This window comes from Misgurnus anguillicaudatus, chromosome 14, assembly GCF_027580225.2.
Source record: "Misgurnus anguillicaudatus chromosome 14, ASM2758022v2, whole genome shotgun sequence".
Classification (NCBI taxonomy): domain Eukaryota; kingdom Metazoa; phylum Chordata; class Actinopteri; order Cypriniformes; family Cobitidae; genus Misgurnus; species Misgurnus anguillicaudatus.
The window spans coordinates 18,521,768-18,537,461 of NC_073350.2; the positions used below are offsets into that span (position 1 = coordinate 18,521,768).

At 39.4% G+C, this 15,694-nt stretch overlaps 1 protein-coding gene across 10 annotated transcripts in view; it reads left to right on the top strand.

Moving 5' to 3' along the window:
• Positions 1–15,694, top strand: part of cadpsa (Ca2+-dependent activator protein for secretion a) — a 137,572-nt gene that overhangs the window by 38,789 nt on the left and 83,089 nt on the right. For all 10 annotated transcript variants that reach the window (XM_073875995.1, XM_073875993.1, XM_073875994.1 and 7 more), the window contains exon 5: positions 14,687–14,767. In XM_073875995.1, the coding sequence (XP_073732096.1) occupies positions 14,687–14,767 (81 nt within the window). The remainder of the gene's footprint in view (positions 1–14,686; positions 14,768–15,694) is intronic.

Genomic DNA, 15,694 nt, shown 5'->3' on the forward strand with positions numbered 1-15,694 from the left:
AGAAGTTCCTTTAAGCAACTTTCCATCACCCGAATTCCACCTTTTCTGTAGAATGACCCATTTGCAAGATATAGAGTGTCAGAAATAAAGGTAGAAAAGCTGGGTGACAGCATTTAGGTATACAGATTGGACCTTTGCGGTACTAATATGCACTCTTTAAATACAAAGGTGTACTTTTCTAAGGTTACCACTCTAGATTTGTACATTTATTTCTGAGATTGTATGCATGTGTGTATCGAACCCAAGAGCTTTGATTTGCCAACACAATAAGCTACAGGAACACATAATCATAAGATTATCTTGTTTTAGTATTTTTAGATTAAATAGGGTAACAACAAAGATAATGTATCTTTTATGGCATGTGTTTGCGGTCTGGACATGTTTGGCTGACGGTCTGTGTGTGTAATGCCGCATCTTGTCTGACAGAAAGCACCTCAGCATCCTTTGTGTGACCTGAGGCAGTTGTCATGGAGACAGTAAACATGCAGGGCTTTTAAACACTCTCTTGCCCATCAGCTGTTCCTCCTATGAATACATTACAGACAGTAACCTTATAATTACCTCCCTTTCTTTCACACCGTCCTTCCCCTTTTCTCTTTCTTGTCAAACACCTGTTCTGTCACTCTAAATAAATCCCTGTTGAGGATTATACAGAGAATAACCTCTATAAACAAACAGCATATCTTTAAGTCCTTCATTAGCGACTATCACGAGTTAGATTAGAAATATCTCAGACGGGGAAGAACATACGGCAACACTTTACAATAAGGTGTTACATTTGTTAACACTAGTAAAACACATTAGCTAAAATAAACTAAGCAATATCATATTCAGCATTTATTCATCTTTGTTAATGTTTGGTAGTGCAAATACACTCTCAGAAATAAAAGTAAAATGCTGTCACTGGCCAGCATGGGGCAACCTTTCGATCTCTCTGTTGAAGCCAATAAGGAAGTGATTTAAACTCCTATTTATTCTTCAGAAACCTATGGGTGACATCACGGACACTACGTCCATCTTTTCTTATAGTCTAAGGGCAGTACACGTACTTAAAAATACAATATGTACTGTAGCCCACCCAAGGGCTAACCTGCAGTGAAGCTGAGAAGAAAAAACAGTAAGCCCATTTTACGCAGGCCCTTGTTGACTATGAAAATCATTTGCAGTAGCTGGAGGAAAAGATGAGTCTATTAGAGAATAAGAACTGTAATGACACAATAAAATATTATAGCAGTTCAGCTGCTTTCTTGTGCTCTGACATATTTGTTCGACCTGTAAGTACATTTTGGCCCCAGGTTGGATTGTGGATTTATGTTGAGTGTATAATGATTTCATTAATTTATAAACAAAACCCTTATGGGTCCCATAGCTCATAAAAAGAAATTATTTACTGGTCTGGTAAATTAGTTGGTCTGATGGGTGCACTGAAATCTGAAAGTATGTGTAAGTGTGCATGTGTTCACCCATCTGGTTTCTCCACCCATGTCTGTTGATTCTCTCTCATTTGCATAAAGACAGGTCTGTCTGATCTCTGTCTCTCTTTCTGTCTCCTAATGATCGGACACTCCTATGCTGATTGCAGAAGTAAAGAGTAATTAACTAAGGAGATAGATAGAGATTGTTCCGAGCCCTTTCCTCCTGTTTGTTATCCCTTACCAGCTGAAATCTCTGTCCAGAATAATGGGATTGAATTGGATTGCCACCATAGCAGAGCTACAGTAAATACTTACAATATTAAAAAGTGCCAGGTAGACTGTGTGACCAGTTGGAATTGTGTGGATTTGTTTTACAAGGTGTGTAACTGTGACGCTCGTTCCTTCAGAGAATCTATCTGTCTGTCTGTCTGTCTGTCTGTCTGTCTGTCCCTGCCTGGCTGTCTGTCTGGTTGTCTGTCTGTCTGCTTACTGTCAAAGGGCGTTTTCACATCTGTAATTCGGTTCATTTGGTCCGGACCAAAAGCAAAAAATGATACATTGTAACTTTTTTAGCAGATTTGGTTCCATTTCACACCACACTGATTGCTCTGATCCGCACCAATTGAAACAAACCAAAATTCTGTTATGTGACAAGATCAACATCACTCATTGGCCACATGTATTTGAGCGTATTTCCTAAACGGCTTCACGATTGGTCAGAATCAACGTGCGGGAAATTCCAATGGAACCCCCGGAAGTAAACAAAAGAAGGATAATACAGCAGACACCATGGACAGACGGCTGCGTGCTGTAATTATGTATCCGTGGTTGTTATACATAGTTTGTATACAGCACTGTTCATTTTCAGAATGAATCGCGGATGCGGCTTGAAAACAACGTTTAATGCACTACAAACGGCAAAGACAAAAAAATTCTGAGGCTCCGCCCGCACCTCCTCGCAACTCCAGGTATATCCGCGTTTTGTCATTGTGCTAATATTGCTAATAGAAACGGTCAACAAACACTTCCCCATCCGATAATGCACTGCGCAGTTGACTACGGCAGCTGGTTTAGTCCAAAATGAGTACTTTTACAGTTAGGTTGGTTCGATCTCGGATCATGTTCTTACCACAAACGAACCGCTCTAGATTTCATTTGAAAGTGTACCGAGACCACCTCTGCAAGCTGGTCTCGGTCCGCTTGTTTGGTCCGCTTTTGGTGCGCACCAGAGTTCGATTGCTGCATTCTCACCTGCCCAAACGAACTGCACCAACTGAGCAATCGAACTCTGGTACGATTCAATTGAACCAGGTGTGAAAACCCCCAAAGGTTCCATTTTTGGTCCTCAAAGAACAGCCGTGTGTCTGTCTCTGTCTGCCTGCCTGTCTGTCTGTCTGTCTGTCTGTTTGTCTGTCTATCTATCTATCTATCTGTCAGTCAGTCTGTCTGTCTGTCTGTCTGTCTGTGCGTGCCTGCCTGTCTGTCTGTCTGTCTGTCTGTCTGTCTGTGCTTACAGTAAAAGGTTTAATTTTTTGGGTCCTCAAAGAACAGCTGTCTGTCTACCTTTGTCTGTCTGTCTGTCTGTCTGTCTGTCTGTGCATGCCTGCCTGTCTGTCTGTCTGCTTGTCTGTCTGTCTGCTTACAGTAAAAAGTTCAATTTTTTGGGTCCTCAAAGAACAGCCGTCTGTCTACCTTTGTCTGTATGTCTGTCTGTCTGTCTATCTGTCTGTCTGTCCCTGCCTGCCTGCCTGTCTGTCTGTCTCTGTCTTTCTGTCTGTCTGTTGGTCTATCTGGGTCTGTCTTTCTGTCTGTCTGTCTCTGTCTGTCTGTCTGTCTGTCTGGGTCTGTCTTTCTGTCTGTGCCTGCCTGCCTGCCTGCCGGACTGTCTGTCTGATCGACTGTTGGTCTGTCTGCTTACTGTAAAAGGTTCCATTTTTGGGTCCTCAAAGAACAGCCATCTGTCTGTCTGTCTCTGTCTGTCTGTCTGTGTCTGTCGGTCTGTCTTTCTGTGCCTGCCTGTCTGCCTGACTGTCTGTCTGATCGACTGTTGGTCTGTCTGCTTACTGTAAAAGGTTCAATTTTTGGGTCCTCAAAGAACAGCCATCTGTCTGTCTGTCTCTGTCTGTCTGTCTGTGTCTGTCGGTCTGTCTTTCTGTGCCTGCCTGTCTGCCTGACTGTCTGTCTGATCGACTGTTGGTCTGTCTGCTTACTGTAAAAGGTTCAATTTTTAGGTCCTCAAAGAACAGCCGTCTGTCTTTCTCTGTTTGTCTGTCTGTCTGTCTGTGTCTGTCGGTCTGTCTTTCTGTGCCTGCCTGTCTGCCTGACTGTCTGTCTGATCGACTGTTGGTCTGTCTGCTTACTGTAAAAGGTTCCATTTTTGGGTTCTCAAAGAACAGCCGTCTGTCTGTCTCTGTCTGTCTGTATGTGTCTGTTTGTCTGTCTTTCTGTGCCTGCCTGTCTGTCTGCCTGACTGTCTGTCTGATCGACTCTTGGTCTGTCTGCTTACTGTAAAAGGTTCCATTTTTGCGTTCTCAAAGAACAGCTGTCTGTCTGTCTGTCTGTCTGTCTGTCTGTGTCTGTCGGTCTGTCTTGGTCTGACTTTCTGTCTGTCTGTGCCTGTCTGACTGTCTGTCTGGTTGTCTTTCTGCTTATTGTAAAAGGTTCCATTTTTGGTTCCTCAAAGAACAGCCGTCTATCTTTCTCTGTCTGCCTGACTGTCTGTCTGTCTGTCTTTCTGGTTGTCTGTCTGTCTGTCTGTCTGTCTGTCTGCTTACTGTAAAAGGTTCCATTTTTGGTTCCTCAAAGAACTGCCGTCTATTTTTCTCTGTCTGCCTGATTGACTGTCTATCTGTCTCTGTCTGCCTGACTGTCTCTCTGTCTGTCTGTTTGTGTGTGTCTGTCTGTGTTTGTCTGTCTGGGTCTGTCTGTCTGGGTCTGCCTGACTGTCTGTCTGGTTGTTTGTCTGTCTGCATATTGTAAAAGGTTCAATTTTTGGGTCCTCAAAGATCAGCGGTCTGTTTGTCTGTCTGTCTGTCTGTCTGTCGGTCTGCCTGTCTGTCTGTGCCTACCTGACTGTCTGTTTGAATGTCTGTCTGTCTGATTCTGTTTGTCTGTGTCTGTCTGCATCTCTGTCTGTCTGTCTGATTCTGTCTGTCTATTTCTGTCTGTCTACACACATGCTTCCGTTTGCATTACCTTATGCTTAAATAATTGTCTTCGTTCACAAATTCATCACATGTGCAAGTCAAGATTTATTTCAGTTCTTCCTTGCTCAATACAAGCATAGATGACCTATTATTACCCTTCTTCTCATTATTGATCCGGAGCAGAGCCCTGGGCAATCAGACCAACGTTTTTTTCCAATAGCTAGAATAATTTGCTTTGTCTTGACAGATCTCGATAGTGATCTTTTCTCAGGCTTGTTCTTCTTGCGTTTTTTTCACAGTCTGTACTTCTGATTAAACCTATAACCGACACAATACTCCTCATAAGAAAAAGTAGGCAGAAATTGCTGTATTGATCCAAAACAAATTTTTGTAACATTTTTCATTCATTTGTAGCTATTCGGTCAGCGTTTTATATGAAACTTACAACATTGTGCTGGGATCTATGCAGCCTATGCATGCCACAAGCCATGATAACCTAACATGAAACCGTTGTTAATTCATAAAAAATTGCAAATTGAGAGATGTTTATACTGTATAAAATAACATACAATTCGCTTTAATTGAAACTGCCTTTAATTTTACAGAACTCTTGTGGGTGTGATGGCAATGTAACATTGTGAAACAAGAAGAATATGAAATCAGATGTCTAGCATTAAAGTTCACCCCCTGCTAGTTTTGTACGCCTCCATCATGCAGTGTTGGACACTAACCACTGCTACACCTACGCCAATCACTGCTTCACTGAGCTGCCTCCACCCCTAGAAGTAACTTCACCAGACTCAATATTTAAATTCCACGGTTTATAAAGCACTTTCAATCATTTTGAGTGCATACAGTAGAATGTCATTTTAGGTTTATCCTCTGGAGGGAGGGCCTATGATGTCAGTTTGCTGTATGTTGGATTTTACATTTGAGAAGCTCAAATGCAAAAGCTGCTAAACTCTACCTCAATCAAAAAATGATAACTGTAAATACTCTTGCACATATTATATTTTCATGAAAAACATTTGCTTAAATCCATTTAATCCCCGCCTCAGGCCATTCAGAAATACTGGTTTGTTGGTAGAATCCATTAAGAGTTTAATAGAAAAAATGCTCATTTACAAGAAAATATGTCAGACCCACTGAAGGGGTTTTGCATCTGGGCTCTTCATTTACATTTATGCATATGGAAGATGCTTTTTATTCAAATGAGACTTTCATACTGTATATATTTGTATAGACAAATCTTTAAACTTGAATGCACTGTATGTTCTCTGGGAATCGAACACCCATCTTTACTTTGCTAAAGCAATGCTCTACCACCCAAGCAGTAGATTGAAACAAATCTCACAAAATACTATGGCTTACTGGCATACTGGTACAGCACAATGATGGCAGGGCCGGAGTGGGGCCACTTTTCAGCCCGGGAGTTTCAGGCCCAAGACCGGGCCACTTTTTCCATAGTGTTATTCCAAATTAGCACTTTTTTCAAATTGGATAAATAAAGCAACAGTTCAGCTCAGTTTTTATTAATATCATGGTTAAACAAATAAGGTAACAGTTGAATAATATTTCACTTAAGATGAGAAGTTAACAAAAATATTCCTCTACACTCTAAAAAAGGCTGTGTTGTTTTTGACCCATAATGGGCAAACACCGGACAGAACACACGCTGGGCCAAAAATATCCCAATGCTGGGTTGCTGTTATGCAACCATGGATTATAATAACCCAACAGTTGGGTTAAAACAACCCAGCATTGGGTCAACTTCAACCCAGCAGCGTGCTCCGTCCAATATCCACCCACCACGGGTCAAAAACAACCCAGCCCTGTTTAGAGTCTATTCCACAAGGAAAGGTTGATAAATTATTAGCATTGCTAATGCTATGAGGCCTATGATTAATCAGGTGCAAATAGAAATATAAAACCCAGTCCTAATTAAAAAAGAAAACAATTTGACAAAAATATTGAATCCAATATTGGGTAAATATATAGCATCAAAAGTGATTTATAAGCTTTTTTTAGGCTGCTCATTTTTGACTGGGAACACAAAAGGTGTTATTCTGAACACAACCTGAGGGTTAAATAACTTTAATTCATATTGTTTACTCATTGCCTCCTCGTTTTTAGCGGGGAACTGGCTTATCTACTGCTCAGAAGCGGCTTGCATAATATTTGCAAAGTCTATGAATCGCATGTATACACAAAAGGCTAATATTTTAACTAAAAAAATGTTGGCTTGTAAATAGTTTGAAAACGGTATTAGCCGAATAATTACGTTGCTAATGCTAACCATTACTAGGCTTATTTCTCTTTAAGTTACCTGTTGTCACTTTTGTTTGTCCTCTTGAAAATAAATCTGTAAGTTTGGCACATTTGGCAGCATCCTCCTACAATGACTTTTTTCTTTAACCTGTTTTTTTACGCCCTCCTCTTCTCAGACGCGTTTTGTTACGGTAGCGCCGGCCCAGCCTACCGGAGAAAAGTTTTGGAATAGGCCCTGTCCCAAATGGCACACTCTGGACTTGTGGTCCTCCTCAGAGTCCACACTTTGATGACATCACGTAGTCCAGACTTTAGGGACCCTTGATGCGAGTCCACGTGGGTGCACCGGAGTTGTATTTTGGGACAGACTCGAGCATCACACCGGAAATAGGTAGAAAAGTTGCCCGTCAGTGTGAACTCCTCCCTTCCGTCGCCTGATTGGTCTGATTGCCCTTTCGCAAGGACTTCTGGGTTGGCAAAGTGCGCGAAGCCTGCTGCAGTGCGGGCTTCGCTGAAGACCGCATCAAGGGGGCAAAGGAGGCGCTGATAAGCACACTTTAAAGCGTAAAAATGACAGATGGGACACCCTACGGACTCCTAGACTAAGCGAGAATGCACAATATTAGGCCACGAGACCGAAAGTCCACATGAAGTGCGCCATTTGGGACAGGGCCATAGACGTGCTATGGACCGAACCAACTCTATGGGAGGGGAAAACTCCTTCACATGGTACAACCCATGCAGAGGCTGCGCGCTGCAGTGTCAATGCGAAACGTGTGAAGTGTCATTTAAGAGAAGATAGACTCACTACCGTGACAAATGTAAAAAAAAAAAAAAACTCGACCGGCCCAAAAGTGAAGCGGCCCACCGGGAATCCTCCCGGTTCTCCTGATTACCCACTCCGGGCCTGAATGATGGTATATTAATGGTACTTTCATATATCATGGTATTTGGGTACAAAATACTTCACTTTAAATTCTGTTGGGTTATTTTTAATCCAATGCTGGGTAAATATTGGACAGCGCACATGTTGGGTTTATAAATAAACATATTCTGGGTTGTTTCAACTCATGGTTGGGAATGAGCTGTGTAAAGGAATACCATGATATAACCATGGTATTTAACAAGTATTTAGCAAGTTTGTGTGGTTGAAAGGACGGGGCCATCTTTTATCCACCTTAAAGGGCACCATTTCATTGCTAAAAACATTATTTTGTGTATTTGGTATAATACTATAGGTTTGCATGGTTAAAACACATTATATTTTACATACTGTACAATTTTTGTAGCTCCAGATTTCCCTCTCTTTCTGAAACGCACTGATTTTGTACAAAACTCATCGATTTGAAAAGCTCTGTGTCCCTGATTGGCCAGCTAATTTGTACCTTGTGATTGGCCTGAATACCAATGTGACGCTCCTTACCATGTTTGAAAGATTTGCTCACAATGCAAGGCTAACAGGAGTTGACTTATAGGCTGTGAATCCGAAGCGGCAGGAATTATGATAATGTCGGTCTTGTCTACATCACCAATCCCAGGAAGTAAACTGTTGACTACAATCTGTGTGTTGTAGTTTAATGCTGCATTCAGACCAGCCGCGGTAAAGGGGTCAAGCGCGAGTCATTTCAATGTTAAGTCAATGTGAAGACGCGTTGACGTGCGTCTGGAGGTCTCGCAGGGCAAATGAGGCGTTTAGCGCGGCATGGTAGACGCAATTCCGCCTCATTTGTGTGTCTAGTTTGCGCGAATGGTGCAAATTGAGCTTTGCCGCGGCAAACGCGCGAGTTGAAACATTTTAACTTCGGCAGAAAAACGCGCCTCATTAACAAATAAGGAGCTTGCTCTAGTAGTGACCGGATTACAGGAAGCGAGCAGATTGGCAGAAGCCCCTCCCATGATGAGAATTTCCGCGTGAATGTCTCGATAACTAGAATTTCACGCGCGAATGAAGTGAGTAAACTCAAACTGTTCAAGCGGCAGACTAGGTGCGGTAGACGCAATTTTAACGCCTCAAACGCGGCTGGTGTGAACCCACAGTAAGAAAAGAGATTTACGTTGGAAACTTTGGGGTTTGTACAATTTCATATCGTTAACATGTACTAATACACACTTACACACCAAAGGAAATGTAAAATCATGAATCAGTTAATTGGTGCTCTTTAATAGTTAAAATGGTTCAAAATAGTTTTCCTGTAACACATTTTTTTTAATCTCTTTATTGTTTTGTCTTCCTAGTCAGTGGCACACACACACACACACAGAGCAATCTCTCGGCCTTGACTGGCATAGTTTACGCACATTAATTTAATTACACATGTCTTGTGTACATGAAATCTGATTATCATCAGACAATGACATTACAGATTGCTCCTTTGCTGGTGCATGAAAACATGAACAAAGTTATAATGTGTCATGGCACTCTTGGTTTGTTTATTCTCCATCTGGTGCTTTCACTCTTTCCCCCCAAAAAAACTCACTTTTTACATTTCAGTTTTGTAATATTGAGTTTATTTGCTTGATGTCATCTTAGTTATATTATTTTTTACGTTAAGGTCCCTGGGCCTAAATCAAAAGCCTAACCAAGCAGTTAAATGAGCACAGTGGCAGTTTCTTCTATGTTAGCAGGTTTTTCATAGCGCAAAAAGAGAGGCAGCTGGACCTGAAGACTGTTTGAGAAAGTCTGAAGGCTGATTCATCTTTAGCTTTGACTGGCTCAGTCTATCAGAGCAACATGCAGAGAGACATGCTGTGCTGCTTAGTCTCAGTTTGAAAAGTTAACAGCACTGTTATTAGGCTTGCTTGTATAGTAACTTTGCAACTTTTTGTCAACTACCATTAGAGTAATACTGAATGTTCACACTGCCGTTGACTTGAGCTTCCAAAAAAGCTTAGGCCGCCCGGTCAAGGAAGTGTGTCAAAAAGTTTGATGCTGGACCAGCTGATGCCTGACCAACAACCACCGGCAGAACCCGCTTAATCTCTGCTTAATCTCTGCTTAATCTCCTTATCCGTTTCAATGTATTGTGCTATCATTTATATATATATATATATATATATATATATATATATATATATATATATATATATATATATATATATATATATATATATATCCCAAGGGTTTTTCCCTCCTAGGACTTTTTTTACTTCCCCGGCTAAAAAGTCTGTGTTTTTTTTCTCCTAGGAGGTTTTCAACCCGGGGAGGCAGTCTTCTTGGGCTGAACTTCTATACGTTACATTAGTAATACGCTTGCTTATAATGTTAATTCATAGCCGCAGCAAATTTAGCTGCTTGTGCTATCATGTATTATGTTGTGCTATCTGTCGATTTTCTGTGCTTTTCACTGCTTGTATTAATGTAAAGCTGCTTTGAAACAATTACCAATTGTAAAAAGCGCTATATAAATAAAATTGAATTGAATTGAACTTTTGAAGCTCAAGTCGGCGGCGGTGTGAACGTACAGTTAGTAGACCATCTGCTTTATATCTGCTAACACTTTATTGTGATGATTCCTCAACAGAGATTCAACTGACTACAAGTAACTTGTCAACTACATGTCAACTTTTTTCATGTCCTGTCATTTTTTTCAGGACATGCTGGTCTTAACAGGTGCTATACTACAACATTTACATGGCATGTGACACTTAAAACCAGATTTGAGGCCATACCACACAATACTGTGTCACCTAATTGTAATACCCACTTGCTGATTTTATGTTTTCTATTTGCTTCTCAGTTTTGTCCACACCTGTTTACCTCAAAGTGCACTCTAAAAAACAAACGGTGCTATATAGCACCAAAACAGTTGCTTTGGATCGTAACAATAGAAGAACCATTTTTAGTGCCATATAGCACCGGTGAAGCACCAGTGAAGCACCAGTGAAGCACCTGTGTAGAACCATATAGTGCTATGTAGAATCATATTTGGTGCTATATGGCCCCTATATGGTTCTACACTGGTGCTTCACTGGTGCTTCACTGGTGCTTCACTGGTTCTTCACCGGTGCTATATGGCACTAAAATGGTTCTTCTATCGTTACGATCCAAAGCAATTTTGGTGCTACTTTTGAGTGTGTTAACAATATTGTGTTTTTGTGTAGGTGATCTCCCCTTAGGTTTGGTGTTGTAATGGTTCTCATTTTTTCTTGTGTCTTGGTATTTCATTATAAAAATGCCCAAATAAAGCTTGCACTGGCCCACAAGACATGTGAATGTGTCTACATAAATTTTACGTGTGGGTGAGAACTTGTACAGGAATGCAAGCATGTGTTTATTCATGCTTGTTTTTATTGTGTTGGTTTAAATGTGCTTATTACCCTGCATTTAAGTGGATTTGTGTACGTGGGCATTTATCTGTGTGGAAACCTCCTCTGTAGGTGTTTGTAGTTTGAATTTAGTAGTGAATTTACCCCAGTTGAAGTCTGGAAGGGATGCTATGACCACAGCTGGTCCAGATGGCCCTCCACCCAAACACGTAGCTGACTGGCCAATTTTTCACCTGTCAAGCTCTGAACTCACAGAACCCTTCATTATGAAACACACACGCGCAGACACACACACACGCACGCACGCACGCACATACTGTATATATGTTCCATGATGAAGGGTTCTTGTATTGTTGTATATTTTGTGTTAATTTATGATGCTTTCATTAATAACAGTATTAGTAACAGTGGCCATTTGCATCATAGCTAAGCTATGCTAAGTTAAGACTGTGTCTGACTAACTAGCAGTTAGTTCGGGCTAGCCAGTCTTATTTTTCAAAATTCAAATTTGGCCAATCCACTTTATGTAACTGATTATGAAAAGTAATGACCAATTTTGAAGAAAAACATTAGATGAAAAAGTTGAAAGACTGGCCACAGGGTTTAAGCCACAGGGTTCTGTCTAAAAGTCTAGACATGGATAATGTTGATAGCAATATAAAAGACTTATTTTAAGCACACTGTGGTCTGTTCTGTTTTTAGCATTAAAGATTTTATTCTCCCTAGCTGGTGAGCCAAACTCGTTCCTGGAGAGCCGGTGTCCTGCTGAGTTTAGCTCAACCCTAATCAAACCCACCTGAAGCTAATTTAGGTCTTACTAAGTATACTAGAAACTTCCAGGCAGGTGTGCTGAGGCAAGTTGGAGCTGAACCCTGCAGGACGCTGGCCCTCCAGGACAGAGTTTGGGCACCCCAGGCTTAGTGTTAGTTTAAAAGGGACATTTCACAAGGCTTTTTTAAGACGTGAAATGAATCTTTGGTGTCCAAAGAGTATGTGAAGTTTTAGCTCAAAATATCATATAGATGATTTATTGTACCTGTTCTGACATCACAAGGGGAGGCAAATTTCAATTACCTGTTTTTCACATGCTTGCAGAGAATGGTTTACCAAAACTAAGTTACTGGGTTGATCTTTTTTACATTTTCTATGTTGATAGAAGCACTGGGGACCCAACTAAAACACTTAAACATGGAAAAGTCAGATATGTCCTCTTTAATCATTGCTGCTGTACATTTAAAAGTGTCATTAACTGCATTTTTATAATGGTCCATTTATAATGGTAGGTTAGATTTTACATCAAAAACATCATAATCTTTTCTCTTGGTCTTGATTTTTTAAAAACTCTACGATAGTTAAAATAGCAGTTTCTCAATCAAACCAAAATAAGTTAATAAAGAGAATCTTCATCTTATGTATGCATCATTTAAAAACATAATAAGTGTGCATTAGGGATGCACCGAATATTCGGCCACCGAAAATTTTCGGCCAAAAATGGCCCAAAAGAGAAAGACTTTTATCACCGAAACATTACGGCCGAAATGTTGTGATGAGCAAACAGAAACCACGACCTGTACATGCTTGTCTGAAGCAGCATGTCTCTGTTGTGGATGTATTTAACCGCAAAAAGGCGCTAAAGTGAGCAGCTTTCTTTAAGCACAGAGGCACATGCGGTTGAATGTGTCCGGTTCAGACATGATCATCACAGTATACCCTTCAAAGATCAGAACTCTTGATGTGTAAACTTTAGAGAGAGTCGCGCTACTGTGTCTCATGCTGTAGTCCATTAACATACATTTGGCGAATAAAGCAATGAAAAACAACTTAACATTTTAATGTGGAGCGACTGTATATGATGCGCTGTTTGGGATTCGCCCTTGGTCTCTGTGTGCACGAGTGTTTAAGTACCCTCAATAGTGCTCACGAGAGACGAGTTTAAAAAAACAAGCGAACATAAAATCTTTCTGTTCTTGACAGAGCACATATAAACAAAATGATCTCCACAGTATTCTTTTTCTAATAAAAACATTTGTTTATGTCTTAAGTGTATGTATAGATTACAGTCAGAAACCAGTCTGTGCTTATTTGGTCTTAAAGAGACAGGAACCTGAATTAACATACTTAAGTCTGTGTCATTAATGTTATTCAAACAACCAAAGACAAAGAGAAAATCACTTCTGTAGCTCTAAAAATTATAATTATATTTAATTTATACAATAAAGACAGTGTTATGATTCTTTTAATTTGTACCTAATACTAATTTCAGACCTTATGTAGAACTTTGTTCTTTTTATAAATGATTGCAATTTCTTTATTTGTTATTAGATTTTTCCCACCCCCTTTTTGCTGATCTGAAAAATAATCTGATCTGTGCCTCAAAAACTGTAATGTGATCCGAACCGTAAGTTTTGTGATCCGTCTCACACCCCTAGTAAAGTTAGTACACAGTGATAGCCATAACTGCAATTGTACTAATAATTGACATAATAATTTATTTCTGTGTTTCGGTTTTCGGCCTTGTTTTCCTTTTTATTCGGTTTTCGCCCAAGAATTTTCATTCCGGTGCATCCCTAGTGTGCATAATTCAATGTTTACTTTTTTAAAATAGTACTGTGCATCTTTTGTGTCAAAGGCTTAATGAGAGGTTGTTTAAGTGAACAGCAGTAATCTACATGTCCATAAATATGTACACAGCTGTATGCATGCATAATTTGTCACAGATTATGTTAAACAGTAAACATACATTAATCTTGTTTTACTATAGCGTCAGAATAAGCGTGCTTCAGTTTGGTTTCGGAAGTTGCCTTTCCACAGTGACATGATGACAAATGGCTGATGGGCTTTGGCCTTTAATCTAATATCAGGCCTGTTAGAGCTAATGAAGGCTTTCAGATGGATGGGGCTGTGAATGTACGAGATGGAAGCTCACAGAAAACCGCATTAAACATCAAGCACACTTTAGATGAGATTTATTTATTTATTTATTAAAAAAAGACAATTATATAACACAATTATATTTATAGCATGACAATTCTGCATTAAAATATGCTTGTAACCTTATTCTATGTGTGAATTGAATCAGCAGCTGCAATTCAATATTGCAATACTGCAAAATCAATATTGTTCATTGTTAATAATCGCACATGATTGCTGTAAATACTAAACATGGATCTCCAGCAGTTAGCAATTTATTCCACACACATCATTCCTTTTCTGCATTGATTTCACATATATTCTTAAACAGTATGGGGTCAGCCAGTGTTAAGTAAGCATTAATATGTTTTAGTCGTGTGAGGTCTTCATTGATGATCTACTGGTGGCAGTGGGTGTTTTTTTATATCAAACGGTGGACCTTTGAAGTCAGAGCTTTGTCTGGTTCTGATCTATATTGCCCTTTTATGAACATTTAATACACAGTTCTTCACATTTACACAGTAAATGTGAGTATTGGTTGATGCTGACCTTTTCAGCTTAAGTAAGACATTTTTGTGCATTTTATTGTAACGGTGAAGGTCAGAAATGGATTTCTTTAGCTTATTTAATAGCTTGGGAAAAGGCGCTTTGAATTTCACTGTAAAATTTTGTGTCTTGCAGCTGGATAATCTAGATGAACAAGCTGCACAGATCAGAAGAGAGCTGGATGGACGACTGCAAATGGCTGATCAATTCACCAAAGTAAGTCTTAGACACCATCTCAATCAATTAGACGAGGAGATACAGTATAGGATGTCACTCATAGCACATAAAACTTCCTAAACTTATGTATAACTGGGTGATTCTCACGAAAACTTGGTTTTAAACATGTCAAGCGTGAAAATGTAAAAATTGCTTAAATTTACTTTTTTCCGACCAGACATTGAAAAACAAAGTCTCGAGTAAATGGGAACATTAATTTAAAAACTTTTACTTATCATTTAACACTTTTTGTAACATAATTTAAAAAATTAGTCCTAAAAAATCTCATTACCGCAACAGTCAGAAAACATCAACACTGACATATTTTCAAAATGACATGACAAACATGAAAGAACATAATTTGGAGATTCTGCACATGCATTTAAAATCAAAGTTTTATGCTTCTATTAATTAAATTAACATTTAATAAGCATCTGTTGCGGTAATGATAATCAAAATGTCGTGTAAGCATTCTGACAAGACAATATTTCAAATTAACTGATAAAAAATGATTACCTGGTAAGTTACTGGTCCATGTGCTTGGTCACTCAAAATCAAACTTTATTAAAATTCTGTATGTGTGCTTAAACTGTTCTCAAAAAGTGTTGCGGAGGATGAGAACATCAGGCATGGACACATCATTTTCCTAATTTTTCTTCATTATTATTATACATGAATATTCAGTAAATATTTTTTCTGTCATCTAAAGTAGTCTAGCAAAACATCCATTTATTTTTTTTTCTTAATATTTTTGTGTTAATTTGATTAAATTACAACATAACGCATGTTCAAACACAGCCGGACACATTGCGGTAATGAGAATTTCAGCAGAAAATGAGATAAAATTTACAATTATAAATTCTTATGTTGAAATCACACATTGTGCAAGGTAGAACACAGTATTGTGTTAATTCTGATGCTTTTTAA